General features: G+C 37.7%; 1 protein-coding gene across 3 annotated transcripts in view; it reads left to right on the plus strand.

The window, feature by feature from the left end:
- The window catches only part of LOC118821202 (transcription factor COE3), a 179,877-nt gene that overhangs the window by 3,893 nt on the left and 157,051 nt on the right, over positions 1–18,933 (plus strand). For all 3 annotated transcript variants that reach the window (XM_036589703.1, XM_036589705.1, XM_036589704.1), the window contains exon 2: positions 17,548–17,704. In XM_036589703.1, the coding sequence (XP_036445596.1) occupies positions 17,548–17,704 (157 nt within the window). The remainder of the gene's footprint in view (positions 1–17,547; positions 17,705–18,933) is intronic.

Below are 18,933 nucleotides of genomic sequence, written 5' to 3' on the forward strand. Positions count from 1 at the left end.
GTGGGGAAATGCAGTTTGCAGTTGGTGCCTGTCGTTGTTCTGTAGGTGCTGCTCGCTGTTCGTTTCCAGTGAAGCACTGTTAAGATGTGTCTACACTGTTTGTCTCTATGCAGGGGAACCGAGTGTCGGTCACCGCGTGTGTGCTTTTGACTGGGACGCAGACATGGGACTGTGTGTGTATGTGTGTGTGTGTGTGTGTGTGTGTGTGTGTGTGTGTGTGAGCTGATTTACTCTGGAATCTGATGCAAACTGGATTAATGTTGATGGAAGGGAAGGTGGAGACAGGCGGAGTGAATCGAGTACATTGACTGTTTTAGATGGATATCAATGTCTCTCTCTCTCTCTCTCTCTCTCTCTCTCTCTCTCTCTAGTGTACTCTCTCATTCTAGCTCTTACGCTCTCTCTCTCTTTAGCTTTCCCTTCCTCTCTCCTCTCTCTCCGTTTCTTTATCACTATATCTTTTTACCTTTTCTCTTTCTCTCTCTTTCTTTCCTCTCTCTCCTCCATAGATCTTTTTGTCTTTTCTCTTTCTTGCGCTCTATCTTTCATCTTTTATCTCTCTTTCTCTCATTCTCACACTATATATTTTATTTTTTTCTCTTTCTCACGCTCTTTTTTTCTTTCTTTTTCTCTCCTCCTCTCACACACACTTTATCTTTCTATCTTTCTCACGCTCTCTCTCTCTTTCGACATCTCTCTTTCTCTCCTCTCTTTTCTAGATCTTTTCTCTTTCTTTCTTGTGCTCTTTCTTTCTTTCTTTCTTTCTTCTATCTGTTTCTCTCTCTTTCTTTTACTATATTTTTATTTTTTTCTCTTTGTCACTCTCTTTCTTTCTCTTTCTCTGCCCTCTCTCTCCCTCTCTCACGCACACATCATTTTCATCTGTTGTCTTTTTCATGCTCTCTCTTTCTCTCTCTCTGTATGTCTCTTTTTCTCCTCTCTGTCATTCCTAGATCTTTCTATCTTCGCTCTTTCTTGTGCTCCTTCTCTCTTCCTCTGTTTCTCTCTCTTTCTCTCACTATACTTTTTTTAACTTTCCTCCTTCTCACACTCTCTCTCTCTCTCTTTCACATACTTTATATTCTTATCTCTTCTCCTTCCCATATCCTGTCTCTCTTCTTTCTTTCTCTCACTCTCTCTCCTTCTCTCCGTCTCTCTCTTTCTCTTACTTTATCTTTTTGTCTTCTCGCTTCCTTGTGCTCTTTCTGTATCCTTCTCTCCATCTCTCTCTCTCTCTCTCTCTCTCTCTCTCTCTCTCTCTCTCTCGCTCTCTCTCTCTCGCTCTCCCTCTGGCCACGGGGTGAGTGGGGGGTCCACACAGCTGGGGAACAGATTTCACTTGACCCCCTCTCTCGTCCCCAGCCCTGCACTGTAAAACCTGGCAAAGTGAATTATGTCGCCTCTGCTGCGTTCGCGGAGGGAGGGGGCTTTCGGACCTAATGAAGTCCAGACCCTGGGGCTTTTAGATCGAGAGAGTGACAGAGTGTGTGTGTGTGTGAGAGAGAGAGGGAGAGTTTGATTCAGGGTCCAGTTTGCAGAGTGAGCATCTATTATTTGACCATCATCTCCTGACCCTCTCAGACCTGATGGGAAAACATATCTTTGATAAGCATGTTGTTTCTTAACATAGTATTACAGCCAAACAACGTGACAGAGTCAGGAAGGAAACGGAGAATGGCAGTGAGCCGTGGTGGACACAATCGGACTTCCTAGAGATTGCAATTTTTGTCCGAATACAAAAGAATCGGGCTATTCGGGGGTTTATTTGAGTTTGGACATCATTTGCTGGGCTCAGGTCAGCTTCAGATTTCACATTAGGACCTTTTTTTTGTTTTCCTGCTTCACTGACCTGCTGACGGGTCCAGACTTTCAATCATCACACCTAACTTAATAAGACAATCATTTCACATTGTGTTCCATGACTGAGCAATCCACCTCAGCATGTGGATGTCTGTGAATATTAAGGGTTTAAAGTAGAATATAAGCTTGGTTTTCTCATAATTAGGCCACTCAAAATCTTTTAACGAACAGATAACAACTGGGCTTATTGGATTACATTCAAGATTGATTCAAAATTTGAGGCATGATTAAAGCTCTTCCTGAATTTCAACACATAAGCCATTAAACTCCATGCATTTTTAATTGTAAGGCTATTATTCTGTAATTACTATGTAATATGTAAGGTCTGAGGGTGGGAAATAGAATTGTGAGCCCATATTTGAACTGCAAATTTGAGAGGTCAGCACAAAAATAGGTTTGGTTCACAATTTGAGGCCTGATTATGCTGAATTACAACACATAAACTCCACATAGTTTAATTCTAAGACTATTACTCTGTAATTACTATGTAATAAGTGAGGTCTAAAGAGTAAGGAATAGAAGTGTGGGCCCATATTTGAACTCCTGCAATTTGAGAGGTCAGTGCAAAAATAGGTTTGGTTCAAAATTTGGGGCCTGATTAAAGTTCTACTCTACCCGAATTTCAACACATAACCCGTTAAACTCCACAAAGTTTAATTCTAAGACTATTACTCTGTAATTACTATGTAATAAGTGAGGTCTGAGAGTGAGGAATGGAAGTGTGGACCCATATTTTAACTCCTGCAATTTGAGAGGTCAGCGCAAAAACAGTATTTACGATACAAGCATGTTAAAATCAGTGCCCAGTCTTTCTCAGCCGGCACCTCCAAAACGAGAGAGCAGTGGAATGCAACACAGAGGAACAAGTGTTTCTCTCCAGCTGCCCCGAAACATGTAGGCGATTAGCAGGCGGCCGGCCAGGCCACCTCCGTAATGACCCCATTAGAAACATACAGGTGACCGGCTAATGGCTTCAGCTGTAGGCCACTAATGATATTTGGAAATGAATGTTTGCAAGGGGCTTTGAGAGAGAGAGAGAGAGAGAGAGAGAGAGAGAGAGAGAGAGAGAAAGAGAGAGAGAGAGAGAGAGGTAGAGGTAGAGGTAGAGCGCGGCTTTGATTTGCAAAGTGTATGTATTGGTGTGCGCAGGTGTGTGTGTGTGTGTGTGTGTGTGCGTGTGTGTGTGTGTGTGTTTTTTTACAAGTGCTCCATTTATAGATGTTTGGTGTAGCTGCACCTGCCTTACCAGCACACACACACACATATTTGTTTTTATAGCTTATCAGGACATGAGGTCATACATAAATCTCATGAGTATTATATGCACATAATTTCTTACATGTTCTGATGATGTCACATCATACATATGTAAGAATCTATATGTAACAACAATATGCTCCATATGTATTACACGTGTGATTATGCAGTTGTATTATGTCTTATATGTATTATATATGTGAAAATACCTCTATGAAATAACATTATGTCCTATATGTATTCAATAGATATGTTCTTACATGTAATAACAAAAATGTACCACGCGTACTATATAATATATGATAGCATGTATCATTGCTGTCAGAACAACTCTTCATTTTTGTTGTTTATTTGTGGTTTTTTTTAGCTTTAAAAATAAAACATTATATTACAACAAATATTATTTTTATTAAAAGCATATTACAAAGTCAGGACCAGCACGTTGATTGGCTAGACCTGTTTTTCAGTACTTTTTTCCTCAAAAGGTTGGAAAACAAATATATTGCTGTCGTCAGAACAAAACCTTGTATCTCTAAAATGTTAACTTTACAGGAGAAGGAAAAAACCTACTTTACTTTTAATGTAAGTCAATGGAACCAGATTTTTTTCCAAGTCATGCTGGGCCATTTTTGTTCATCCCTTCATCATGAAATTTATACACAATGTAAAGGGTGACAGGCTTTTTCAAATTATGTCAAAAACTGAAAAACGACAAAAATAGAGATACAATGTTTTGCTCCGACAGCAACAGCATGCATACACTGTGGCACCTTACAGCTATTCAAGCACATACTGGCCCTTCTCCTAGGCTTTTCAGGATCAGTTAGCAGATGTCAAATTGATCAAGCCTAATTTGTAAAACTCTAGAGCCTAAGACATTTGGACCAAAAACTGTCACAACTGCTTGGATCCGAAGGTGCGTAATAATTTTACCTCCAGTCTTAAAAACTAAGCACTGCCACTCATTTAGCTCCTTACAGAACCTTTAAATGGATGCTTCCAAGAGATGTGTCAAGTATTAAGAACTGTTTTAGAGTAGAAAGCACCTGTAAAGGCTTCATACAAGTCTGTAAGCTCAATCCAAAAGCCACCTTTCATTTTAAGTGTTCTTTCATTCTCAGATCTCAGATCTCAGGTCTCAGGTTGGGGTCTTTGCTTTAGAAAAGGATGCTTGGTTCTGGAGGAGTTAGCATCACAGCATGAGAACTTGTCGCATGTGAAGGTGGATATTGCTAAAGTCTGTCGTGAGCGGAACAGAAAAAAAGGATGCAGGTCCACTCAATGTTGTGTTTTCAATTAGCGTGTCTTCAGCGTGTAAAACGGTTGGGTTGTGATTTCGCAGGCCGGCTCGCTGCATAAAAACGGCTGAGCCGTCTCGACGCAATTACAGACAAATTAGACAGTAGCTCGGAGCGTTTTTCACCGCCTCGCGAAAACATACACTGGGTAAAGAAGCAGTGTATATGTCTGACAAGCGTCAGTGCCATCAGCTGTTTAAGTATACCTGGATACATATATATATTTTTCAGTTTTGACATAATTTGAAAATGCCTGTTGACCCTTATATTGTGTGTAAATTTCATGATAAATGGACCAAATCAAATGTCCCAAAATGACTTGGAAAAAGGTCTGGTTCCAGGAGAACACACATGGGTACATACATACACATACACACACACATATATTTATATATATATATATATATATATATATATATATATATACACACACACACACACACACACACACATATATATATATACACACATACATGTGTGTGTGTATATACACAAACACAAACATATATTATATACATATGTATATAAACATTTTATAGGTCCATTCATCATTAAATGTTCACACAATGCAAAGGACATTTAAAAAAATGGGACAAAAATGTAGATATATGGCTTTTTCTTTTTTAACAGCGATCATTGTAGCAGTGAGTTCACGCTAAGGGGAATTCTTTTATTTGTTTATTTATTTATTTTTTGCCAATTTCTGTATAATTAAACTATTACGACGCAAAAAAAGTCATTCAGAGTAGTTTAACGTCAGTTGAGAAACTTGCAGAGTCAGGACCGTTCTCAGTGGTGGTGATAGAAACCAGACCTCTGAAGAGTTTATGGCCTCTAAAAGCTTCCTCACAGTTATTACATGAAACTAGTTGTGAAAATGCCGCCTGATGCCTGTTTTATGATTGTTTGGAGACGAGGTTTTGGCCTAAAATGTATTTTTGTTGAAAATCCATGCATAACAGAGAGGTACATGCAAGGTGATATGTGGCAAAATAGCCTCCAAAGAAAACATCTGAACTTCTTATTCTTCAGATTTACCACTGTTGTGCTATTTTTTATATTCAAAGCTCACATGAAGGTTTGCTGATAAAATGATAAATAAAATAACTATATTTTTGTACTGTACGAATTGTGAGCGCTGGTTCCTACCACCACCACTGTAAAGAATCTGAGTACGTTTCTCTACAGTGAACTACTTCACATCAAACCACTCAGAATGACTTGTGCAGGAATTTTGAAAATTTTGGTGGAATTCCCCTTTGAAGCTGAACACTTCCGTAGGCATCTATAGAATTTCCCATTTGCTGCTTTCCTGCTCTATGAAAAATCCACTGAAAGGCTGAAAATCCTTTAGCACTTATATTTCTAAGCACATGTCAACTAAAAAACACTGTACGACCTGTGGAGGTCACACCCTCCGTCCACTAAATGTCCACACACGCTTCTGGACATGGGTGCGTTTGTGCTGTGTCATTTTCGCAGGCCATAAAGTGACGAGTGAAAGGAGCTAATGATAAAGTGACAATTGGATTAGTCGCATATAAGAGCATGCCGTGTAAGAGATCAGCCTTATTGATCCTGAAAGCTCTCTACAAGTGTCAGTATGAGAGGCTACTAGGGAGCCTGTGTTTGAATGTATGGTGCCATAGTGAGAGAGAGAGAGAGAGAGAGAGAGACAGAGAGAGAGAGAGAGAGAGAGAGAGAGAGAGAGAGAGAGAGAGAGAAGGAGAGAGGGAGAGGGAGAGATCAGTCTTATTGATCCTGAAAAGCTTGTACAAGCGCCAGTACGAGTGGCTTGAGTCTGTGTTTGAGTGTACGGTGCCACGGCGTGTGTGTGTGCGGCTGTCTGTTGACTCAAGCGCTCCAGTGTTGAGCGCTGTAATCGGAGAGTGACCACACAAAGGCCGCTGCGCTCGGCTTTCGTAGTGCTACACCACAGCCCTATTAAATCATCCTGTCACTGTGAGGATGAATATAGAGCTGTATGCATTACAGTGTACAATACAGTAGGCAGTACGTATACAGTCATGTGCACAAGACTGGTCATATTCCATGTTGTGTTGATTTTAATGCACTAATTCATTTAATGCACTGAATTCAACATATTAGAAGAAACCAATATATAAAATGTGGCCTGTGCAAAAGTTATGACATTTTAAATTTTATATCTTATTTTTTCCAATATATTAAACTAGAATGTGCACTGAAATTGGCAGAGATATCCCATTCAAGTCTGTTCACTGTACAGGATGTGCTTCTGTTCACTTAGAAAATCAGCAAAAACATCATTCGACCAGGGGTGTTCAAACCATTGCATTTGGTGTGTATATATACGGTAATGCGCACCTTAGACAATTATATTTAAAAGGCTGTTTATCTGGGCAGTAAATATTGATTTGATATTAGAAGAAGTACAAACACTATTAATACAACAAGTAGTGATTCTACATACATCAATATTTATAACTATTTTCATACCTCTGCTTCTCTTTTTACAGTATTATCTTTATTTATATTAAGTTTAATATTATATAATGTTTGTACATGCGGAAGCATTTTTACTGCTAAGACATTTTTGCAATTTTATTTTTTTAATCTATATATGAATATCTTTTATTGCTCCATTCATAATGAATTTTTTAACATATTGTAAAGGACAGATGAAAATATGAATATTACTATGAAGTATGGATCCTTAGGGTTTAATTTAATATATATATATATATATAAATATATATATATATGTATATGTACATTTTTGTCGTTTTTCAGTTTTTGCCATAATTTGAAAATGTCTGTTGCCCCTCACATTATGCGTAATTTTCATGATGAATGGACCAAAAGAAACAGCTCGAAATTACTTGGAAAGAAGTCTGGTTCCACTGACTTACATTAAAAGTCCATTCATCATTAAATGTTCACACAATGCAAAGGACATGTGCCTTATTGAAATGGTAAAAATGGGACAAAAAAATGTAGATATATGCCTTTTTTAACAGCGATCATTGTAGCAGTAAGTATATATATATCTTAACCTCTAAGGGTCCACACTACAACTTACCCATGAGCTTCTGTACAGTAGTTACTGAAGTTAATATTGATTAATGAGAATAATAAGCTTATAAACATAATATCCATCAGGACAGTTCTTGACCTAATTATAACAGACATGTTTGATTATGCAATTTTTTGGATTAATGATTGTAAACAAAGTCTGGCACCTGTGATTCCTTTCTCATGTCAGAATGCAGAGGAGGTTGTAATATATGCCGCTACAGAGACTATAGGAATGCATGGAACCTTTGTACCCCAATACTCTGCTTAATATTTATATATATATAAAAAAAAAGGTAGAGTAAAATTACACCGTTCCCACAATAAATTCACTTTACAAGCACGAAAGCAAAACCCATTCATAGGTGTAAGAGAGAGTGTTTGTATATTAATGTGTGTATGTGTGTGTTCAGAGTGTGTATACTGAGTGGAAGGATGTTCACTAATACTATTCACTGATTTGTCTGTAAGACAGTATTAGGTGTCAAGCACATGGTGGAAGTGTCACTTAGAGAGAGTTTGCAGCTGTGAGGAACGTTTTTGTTCCGCGTCTCCGGGACACTTTTAACGAGCGAAAGGGTGCTGCGACGGCTCTCGGCCCGCTCTCACACACCTGTGTATAGCGGTAGTGTGCGGGTGTGCAGGTCTCGGCAGCGGTGTAGACAGCTGGCGAAGCGTGCGCCAGCTTATCGCTCAGAAACGTGACAGACAGGCTGCTCTGTGCTTTTGTGGAAAGTCGCGGCGAGACGACTGGCTCTTCTGGAAAAGACGGCCGCCGCTCCATCCCATCTGCCGCACCGAGAACTTTACTGTTCTCTTATTCCAAGTGTCAAAAGTGAAGATGCTAGGATATCAGAAAGCCTCTGACCGGTGGAAAGCCTGCACTGAAAAAGGGATGCATTGACTTGTTGTCAAAAGTAGGTAAACTGAAAAACAGCACTGTGTTGGCGTAATGTATTTAATTCATGTGGCACTAGGTCATTTAGGGGGGCGATGCCCCACCAGCTATTCTGTACTACACCCACTGTTTTGTACATGTGTCTATAATAGGAAATGGCATGAAACTAAACTAAACTTCATGTACTTTGCTGTACTGTCCAGCGCTAGGCAGATTTCCTAAATAGGCAGATCTTTGATGATTATCCGTATAAATGTATCTCTTGCTGATTCTCTCCTTAAGGCGTGGCTCCTTTGGACAGATGTAAATTTATCTTAGCTTTTTTTTCCTGCCGCATGAATGTGCTGCCTCCTCACTCATAATTTAAGGGGAGTTCAGATTCTTCTAAATTTCTGCAGAATTTAATCATTGAGATATAAACAGTCATTTGCATTGTTTTTTATGTGAATTGTTCTGTTCTGGAGAAACTCACTGCATCAGAATTGTTCACAGTGGTGGTGATAGGAAGCAGATATCTGAAGCATTTAATATCTAAAAGCAAGCTATCACATGACATGGTAAGAAATGTGCAGCCTGATGCCTGAAACATTGTTTAATAAATGTTTTAAAAGAAGGTTTTAGCCTTAAACGCATTATTGTAAATAATATTCAGGGCTGTAGGTGCAAGGAGGTACATACAAGGTGTTATAAGGCAAAATGGTGCCTAAAGAAGACTTTTTTCTCTCAGATATTTAACCATGCTATCAACATTACATGCAGTACCATGCTTTAGGCACCATAGGAAATTAGAAATAAAAAGCTGTTTATCTGGTCAAAGTTTATATGTTTAGAAAACACAAATGTTAGAATAAATCTGAATAATATTAATAAAATCAGGACTGAATTTATGTATGTCAGTGCGTTCATTTAACCATATCCAAACCTCTCCTGACTGTAGTTGTCACCCAGTACTTAGTGAGTCTAATCAGTACTTTATTATTTTAAATCTAGTGTGCTGTAGATGGAATTGCATCAAGAAGAAATCTAGAACCAAACTTTTTAAAAGCAAAAAACAGAAATTTGTATACATACATATATATATATATATATAGATTTCTCTACAAATTAACCATTTCACATCAAATTGAACCACTCTGAATGGCTTTGTTTACATCTTAGGGATTGAGTTAAAGGGGAACTCCACCCATTTTTCAAAATTTCTGCTTAATTCAGTGGTTGAAATATGAACGAGGTCATTCAGAGTGGTTTGGTAAAAAATGGTTAATTTGTAGATAAACTTATGGCCTCGTTTCTTTACAGTGATGGTGATGGGAACCAGGGGTCACCATGTCTACTACACAAATATAGCCATTTTACTTACTATCCAAAACCACCAGTGAACCTACACATATCTTTTCAGTTTTTTATGTAATGTTGATGAGGGTAAAAGGGGGACTATTTTACCTTAGAGCACCCTTTGTATCAGGCAGTGTATTCTTAACCATTTAATTCAGTAATTTTCTGTGAGGGAGCTTTTAGAAGCATTGAACACTTCAGACGTCTGGTTCCTATCACCACCACTGTGACCAATTCTGACTTGCTAAGTTTCTCTAGAATGAGGCATTTTACATCAAACCACTAGGAATGAATTTGTTGACATGTCAACCATTTAATTATGCAGAAATTTGGAAAAATCTGTGGGGTTTGCCTTTAAGTGTATGTTTTACAAATTGACGGAATTCTCTTTTAACTGACTCCAAATAGAAATGTAAACAAAATATATTGCAGCAAAAAAAAATACTATCACAAGTAACTAAACTGAAAGACAACTTGTAACACTTGTGCTGTATTATGTCCCAAAAACAGTAATAAGTTAAACTTACATAACCATTTTGTGAGCTCTGTGACTGACCCCCCTTACCCCTTAGAATTAAACAGGCTATTTTCCACTAGATGGGTCTTTTAAACTGTTATAATTAAACACAGCTACTGAATAATAAGCCTTAAGCATAATAACAGAGTAATAAGCCTAGAGTTTAAAGGGTTACCTGCTTAAATAGAACATGGATGAAATTATAGTCTGTGAAATGCTGTGATGTCACTGCAGCTGTCAGAAAACAACTGTCCTTACTTCCTTTTCCTCTTTTTCCTCCTCCCATTATCTCTTGCAGCGAACCTAAGCTTTCTTACAGTGCTAATAAGAGCTGACCAAACACTCAGCTGGGGCACAGACCGGTCATCACTGCCTGGGCAAATGTAGACCAAAGTAATTGTATCTCTGTATAAATAAATGACTTACTACACTATTCACCCCCACCCCTCTCTCTCTCTTTCTTTCTCTCTTGTACATATTTTTCTTATATTTTCCTTTGAGCTCCATTTATGACATTTGTGTGGTTATAAGTACCAAAAACAGTCACTATTTTTTCCAACCTCTCTTTATCCTTCAAATTAAACACACCATCTTTGTTGCTGTCTCTTTAAGACTGATATACGTAAATGAGCTCTGTTCTAATTGGCTGTCCTCTATCATGCCTTGGTCAAAAAGCAGTCCAGACTGAAACAGTCCCTATAGCTTCGGTCTAAATTTGTGGGTGCTAAACTGTGATAGGCTGAATAGCAGGATATATGTAAATGTACTGGATTTTGTGACATCACAAAAACAGTGAGTTTAAGCTGAGCTGTTTTTGCAGCTTAGTTTTTGTATATGGACTGGATGGACTAGGGAGTCTACATAGTAGATGAAAATTTGGTGTTGCATAATATGGGCCCTTATATATATGATGGTGCTGTCAGAACAAAACCTTGAATCTCCAAAATCAGAACTTTACAGGAGAAGGAAAAAACATATCCTACTGTTAATGTAAGTCAATGGAATCAGAATTTTGGGCCATTTCTTTTGGTCCATTCATCATGAAATTTACACACAATATAAAAAGCAACAGGCATTTTCAAATTATATCAAAAACAGAGAAACAAAAATGGAGATACAAGGTTTTGTTCTGACAGCAGTGATAAATATATATATATATATATATATATATATATATATATATATATATATATATATATATATATATATATATAGTATCAAATGGAGCTCTAAAATTCTGCATGTTCAGCTTAGAAATATGTTGTTGGTCTACTTTGTACACTTACTGCTCACAGACTCGCTGCTCATCTTTTCCATGCAGACAGGAGCAGACGGTCTATGACCACTAATGACCACTTTTCTTATTCTTAGTTTTGACCTGTGACCTGTGCAGTTAAAGGGAAATGCCCTCTCGGCAGCGCTTGTTCTGCTGGTGCATTCAACACTTTCAGCAATGTCTTGACATTTTGGAATGAGTTAAACTCGTGAGAAAAGTGCAGAGAGGAAAGATCAGCCAAACTCAGACTGACATAATGACATCATGAGAGAAAGGGAGTTTCACGATTGTTGATTTTATTTATTTATGTTTGTGATTAGCATGGTGGCTCAGTGCCAAAACTGAGGTTGGCGTATGGGTCATTGGAGAGAGAGAGAGAGAGAGAGAGTCTTTATTTAAAGGCCTAGTCAAAAACGATCACAGACTTGATTAATGTCAATGGAGTGTCACTCACCCAGTTCTCTCTCTCTCTCTCTCTCTCTCTCTCTCTCTCTCTCTCTCTCTCTATCCCTCTCTCCAATGACCCATCTTTTGCCACAAAACAAATATCAGAATCAGAACTGACTTTATTGGTATGTATAGTTCAAATGTTTGTAATCAATTACCAAATTAATATTTGCTGCTATTGTTATTGAATAATAACATATACAAGGTTACATATGCTGTATATGCATGTATACATACATACATACATACATACATACATACGGTAGTATATATACAGTAGACTAGTAGAGCAGCATCAGAGTAGAATCATTTCATACATTTATCTGCAAGATTTTATTTTATTTTATTTTATTTTATTTTATTTTATTGATTTTTCATTTTAAACAGTGGTCCTCTGACTTCTGAATTATGATTCCAAACTTAGTTCCAAACATTTCAAACCTCATTCTGAGACCTGAAAAGCAAGCCAAGCTGTCTAATACTGAACCCTGATTTTCAGAGCAGGAGAGTGGATGCGTGTGCGCTCACTGACCGCTCAGTCTGTGGGCGAAGTTATCTGGTGCGTCAGCCGTTTTTTCCTGTGCGTTCTTTGACTCCAGAGTGGTTAATATGCGTTTGCCTGAAGTGTTGAGGCTCTGCGAGGTTTAGGCCGTATAGCCCTGAGGTTCCTCTGCTTTACTTATCACCATTACAGTCTGCTGCATCACATTTTGTCTGCCTTTACTGAGACTCGCGCTGTTTTATACTGAAAGTGCTGTTCACTCAGCCTCACTGCTTTGTGGTTGACTTAGGCAGAGTGATGGGCTGTTAGAGAAGGTGTGTGTGTGTGTGTGAGTTTGTGTAAGACCCCCCCGCCCCCCCCCCACACCATGTTTTCCAGCCTCTGGAGTGGATGTGGCGGCAATTAACATAATTAAAATAATAACATTAACAAGCTTTCCATGTCAATGGCGTTTCTGCACATAAAGCTCTAAGACTGGAGAGAGAGTACTACATCACTGTGTCTCTTGCCCTCAGCCAATCAGAGACAATAGGACAGGGCTTGTAACTGAGCTGCTACTGTGTGTTTGTATGTGTGTGTTTTATATATTTTACAATGTGTTTCTATTATTTCTCCATCCTCTAACTGTATACTGTACATACTGTTCTGTTGGGGTATATAAGGCATGTTAATATTATTTACCAAAAGGCAGTAAGTTTAAAGAAACAGTTCCAAAAAAATCTAATCAACACGACTGTCCACTCTCCTCAGATGAAGTTGATCAGCCAAGATGTTTGGTGTCCAAATTTTCCTCCATCAGTTTAGCACTGGAGCTACGAAGCTAATGTTGCTAACAAAAACTAGACATCAATAGTCACCCAAATCTTATCTGCAAATACAAACTTAAAAACATTACTCAATCCACTCAAACTGCATCCAGGCCTTCTTTAAGGTCGCTCAGTCACTTTAGACAACAAGTGTTAAAATTCAGATGGCGTTCATCACTTCTGTTGTTTCTATTTATTAATAGCTGTCAATCTTGAATTATTGGCCTGATGATATATGTTTAAACATAGAACAGAAATCATGAACATAATCTACAGTCTATATACCTGCTTCATTAATGAGAGGTAGAGAGTTTCTCAGTTGTGTGAATTAGATTTTTTATCAAACTATTCCTTTAATCCCAAGACTGGACTGGTGTTAAAGGAATACTCCAGCATTTTTCACTTATAATAAGCTCCCCAGACAAAAAATTAGTCACCTTGCATGTTTAAAGTGGTGAATCATTTTTTGTTTGAGGAGCTTATGAATAAAAATCACTTCACTTCCAGGCAAGAATTGCTTCTAGAAGTCAATGCAGGTCCTTCACAACCAATTTCTGAAAGAACACGATTTTTATTCATAAGCCATGAAAAATGCCCGCAGTCCCTGACGTCTTTCGGCCACAGCTACTTCCTTCACACTATGGCCTTTGGCATGCGCAAATGCATTCATTCCTTTTTGCCAATCATTAACATCTGCTTTTTGGCCACATTTTCTCAATCTATGAATCCCATCATTATATATTATTATAACCCGGTCATCCACGTGCAATGCCATCTGCAGGAGCCTGAAGTTACCATGACTTTAAACATGCAAGGTGACTAATTTTTGGTCCAGGGAGCTTAGAAACAAAATGTGCATGTTTTCAGTTCTTTTAAAATGCGTGAAAATGGGTGAAAATGATTTTGGTTTTTAATCATATGCTACAGATGCAGGAGACGGGGATCAGCTTGAAAAATTCTGGACTATTCCGTTAAAATGGTGGCTTGACATCAAGGATTAGGTGTAGACGAGATGGACTTTAAATGAGGCCTAAAAAAAGAATGTATTGAATTGACTTGTTTGTTATTTACACCAATATATATTAACATAATGATTAACAGAATGACAAAGTTGTATTGTAATATATTTTATGTATTAGGTATATTTGTAAATATGTCTGTGAATCATTTTTTTCAGTTTGAAATTTAGTTTGTTCATCTAAGCTCAAAAGCACTTTCTAATACATTTTGATAATTATTATAAAAACCTAAAGGCTACTCACATAAAACAGAGCAAATCATGTAATATAAAAGACATATAAGGCTATATTTTGTATTAACTACTGTGCAAATTAATTTCTAGACAAAATGGCCATTAAGTTCAAGTTATTAATTTTTCAATGGCAGGAAAAAATATAAAACATATTTAACAGAAATAAGATTTACACAGAGAAAATTAAATATAACATCAATATATAAATATAATATTAATATTTAATGTGTCCATTATTTGCCTCTATTACACCTTCCATTCTTTTTATAAGTCCTGCTTTCAGTTTTTCAAGGAAATCTGCAGTGATATTTTTCAGCACCTTCAAAGTTCAGTCTTAGAAGTTGGTTTTGACCGCAAATAAGTGACGGGAAGTGGCTCTGACTTCTACACAGTACTGTAATATACTGTAAACTGTTTTATTATAAGCCCTGATAATAAAGGCGGGCGTGGGAGCATGTTTGGGACAGTGTTTATTACAGCTTCGTCACACACTGTCAGAACTGGCTGCTCTCCACAAACACTCCCCACTGACCCACAGCAGATGAATAAATATCTATATATATATATGAAGATTCCACAGACTGACGTTAATCCTGGACCACATGGCTGGAGATGAGAGTAAATATATTCTCACATCAGTCTGTGATGCTGATTTAATGAAGACAGCAGAGACGGTAGGAGAATGTTTGTTTTAGTGATTCAAGGCAGTAAAACAGTGCTCGGTTACAGCTGTACGACTGCTGAGTTGCAAATACCTTCACACACTCAGAGAGAGAGAGAGAGAGAGTGTGAGTGTGTGTGTGTGTGTGTGTGTGTGTGTGTGTGTGTGTGTGTGTGTGTGTGTAGTTCTGTAGATGTTCAGTGGTCACTCTCAGCATTTTCACTCTGTGATGCTGGAAGTTCAGGAAAAGCAAAGATCTAAAATAAACATTAAAGTTACAAAGAATCTGCATTTTAATCTCTACTCTCACTCAACCTGGCTCTATCAACCTCTCTCTCTCTCTCTCTCTTTGTCTTTCCTTCTCCCTCTCCTTCTCTCACTTTTGCTCTCTCTTACTCTCTCAACTTCTCTCTCTCTTTCTCTTTCTCCCTCTCCTTCTCTCTCTCTTGCTCTCTTACTCTCTCAACCTCTCGCTCTCTCTCTCTCTCTCATTCTTTCAATTCTTGATCTTTCACTCCCTCTCTTACCCTCTCTTTATCTTTGTTTGTTTGTCTCTTTCTTTCTTTCTTTCTTTCTTTCTTTCTTTTCTGTTCTTTCTTTCTCATACACCTTTCTCTTATTCTCTATCTGTCTTTCTTTCTTTCTTTCTTTCTTGCTTTCTTGCTTTCTGTCTCTATTTGTCAATCTCTCTATTTTCAGTCTTTTTCTCTCTACCAATCTCTTTCTTTCTTTCTTTCTTTCTTCCTTTCTTTCTTTCTTTCTTTCTTTCTTTCTTTCTTTCTTTCTTTCTTTCTTTCTTTCTTTCTCATGCACTTTTCTCTTATTCTCTTTTTTCTTTCTTTCTTTCACTTGCTTTTTATCTTTCTCTTTTTTTTTCTGTTCTTTCTTTCTCATATACCTTTCTTTTACTCTCTCTCTCTCTCTCTCTCTCTCTCTCTCTCTCTCTCTCTCTCCCGCTCTCTCTCCATCTCTCTCCTCTTCTCCATTTCTTCCTCTCTCTCTCTCTCTCTCTCTCTCGCTCTCTCTCTCTCTCTCTCTCTCTCTCTCTCTCTCTGTCTCTCTCTGCATCTGGTCAGTGTTGCTGTCAGCTGCAGTAGGTGTGTGTGTGTGTGTTTGTGTGTGTGTGTGTGTGTGTGTTTGTGTGTATTTGTGCGTGTGTGTTTGTGTGTGTGTGTGTTTGTGTGTGTGTGTATGTGTGTGTGGTTCTCTGGACCGCCCTAAAGCTCTGATCGATGCTGATGCGCGGACGTCGGGTTGGCTGGAGGATTTCTATTGGCCGGGCTCGGGGGAGGCGGGCCTGAGAGAGGAGTGAGTTTGATTGACAGGTCAGGGGAGAGCAGAGCGCCTGCCAAAAACGAGCCGAAACCCAGCAGCGCCCGTCAGCCGAGGAAGCAGACGGAGCCTTCTGGGGGCCAAAGTCTGATTGTTGATGTGGTGGAGAGGGGAGAAGGGCACAAAAGAGAGCATGGAGCACACCCACCCACACACACACACACACACACACACACCTATACAAAGCAAAAATCTTTTCTTCCCTCCGAAACGTCTCCACTCACTGTGTGTTCTTTCTCCTCTCACTGTGTATCAGACTGATCAGAGCTCAGACTCACACACTGAGCGCACTGTTCTAAATCAATGAGTATACAAACATAATACAAACACACATCTGTACATAACAATAACAACAACACAATAAACCTGGAGTCTTAGGAACAGAGAAGCTGACAGGTGTCAATGGAAAGTATTATTATTATTATTAATACTAATAATATTATTATTAATACTAATTAATACTACTCCTACTACTTTCTTTCTTTCTTTCTTTCTTTCTTTCTTTCTTTCTTTCTTACTCTCTCTGTATCTTTTCTTTTTGTCTTTTCTTTCTTCTGTTCTTTCTTTCTTTCTTTCTTTCTTTCTTTCTTTCTTTCTTTCTTTCTTTCTTTCTTTTTTTCTTTCTTTCTTTCTTTCCCTCTCCATATCATTCTAATAATAATAATAATAATAATAATAATAATAATAATTCTCTGTACTGTACACTCCAAATACAATAAGAATATGCTGGTATAGTATTTTTAACAGAAAGATGGTTGCAGTGGTTAAAGACATGGGTATAAAGTAACATGGCAATGAAAACAGTGATTAATTGAACAAAACAAAACCAAACAAACAAAACAAAATCCTTTTTTAGGCTTTTAAATTCCTCATAGTTACTTCTTAGTTTCATAGTAGTTATTGATTAGTAAGTCTTTAGATGAATACTTGAATAATATTAGTCTTTTCACAGTGTGTTGAACTACAGGTTGCTCACTAATTTTTTCTCTTTTCTTTCTCTCTCTCTCTCTCTCTCTCTCTCTCTCTCTCTCTCTCTCTCTCTCTCCGTACAGTGGGGTTGGTTTGGCTCGGGCTCATTATGAGAAGCAGCCTCCCTCCAACCTGCGCAAGTCCAACTTCTTCCACTTCGTGCTGGCTCTGTATGACCGGCAGGGTCAGCCTGTGGAGATCGAGAGGACCTCCTACGTGGACTTTGTGGAAAAGGACAAAGTGAGTAGCAAAAACACCAGAATGCCAAAACATGTTGGTTGTAGTGGGAGAAGGAATGCAGGCCGGACGTAAAATATTGTCAAAGGTGGAAATGGATGATATATTCTGGACCTTTGGCTGGAATGTTTGGCTGCATCAAACCTACAAGCAACCAAAGCAATTCATTTTGACATTTCATTTCTTTTATAACTCCAATTACGTATTATTTTAAACAAATCAACTGTACTTTGTTAACTCTTTTTATACATTAGACATTACATAGTTATTACTATCTTATTACATAGATGATGTACATTTTCACAGCCACCCTCTGTAAAGATGCATTTGTATTTTATTAACAGTTCAAATTAATGTACACCGTATTTTTAGAGGGAACTACAATTCACATTATTTATAATGTGCATAGCCTTTTTTGAAATGCTTCATTTTTGAGGCATTTTCTTTTTTCTTTTTATTTCTTTTTCTAAGAGTGCCCAGTTTTGCATTTAATTAATCAATTAATCTATTTTGCTGAGTTTTATTGTCTTTATGCTACAGCAATGTGTTCATGCCACTGTATGTGTTAGAGCAGAAGTACACAAAGCAGCCTGTAGGGGGCAGCGAAGAGACCAGGACAAAATACTGCAAGAAAAAAAAAAATCAAAAAGAGAAATTGGTAGATTTAGATTATCACAAGACTTATCCCAACACAAACAGTTGTTATTTTTTGTGTTTTTTCAGTCTTATTGTTTTTTTTCTCTTACTGTTCTTTTACAAGTTTCTTTTACAAACCAGAGATATGTAAAGACGTTTACACCCATGCTTCAGTAAAAATATTGTTATTTTAATAACCAGTTACTGAAGTAGAAGCAAAAGTAGCCTCACAAAAGAGTATCAGGCCCAAAACTCCAAGTACTGACTTCTCTATTGCAGTGCAGTATCTTAATACATCCAGCATCATCAGAGGAAATGAAGTTTGTTAAGCTTCTTTCTTCTTTTTTAGGATCATTTGTGGTGGTGGTGATAGGAACCTTGCCTACAACATACATACAGCCATTTTATTTACTATCCAGAACCACCAGTAAACTTACATATCGCTACTGTCGGAACAAAAAACCTTTATCTCCAAAATTGATAACTTTACAGGAGAAGGAAAAAACATACTTTACTTTTAATGTAAGTCAATGGAACCAGACTTTTTTCCAAGTCATTTTGGGTCATTTCTTTTGGTCCATTCATCATAAAATTTA

Source organism: Colossoma macropomum, unplaced genomic scaffold (genome assembly GCF_904425465.1).
Source record: "Colossoma macropomum unplaced genomic scaffold, Colossoma_macropomum, whole genome shotgun sequence".
NCBI classification, from domain to species: domain Eukaryota; kingdom Metazoa; phylum Chordata; class Actinopteri; order Characiformes; family Serrasalmidae; genus Colossoma; species Colossoma macropomum.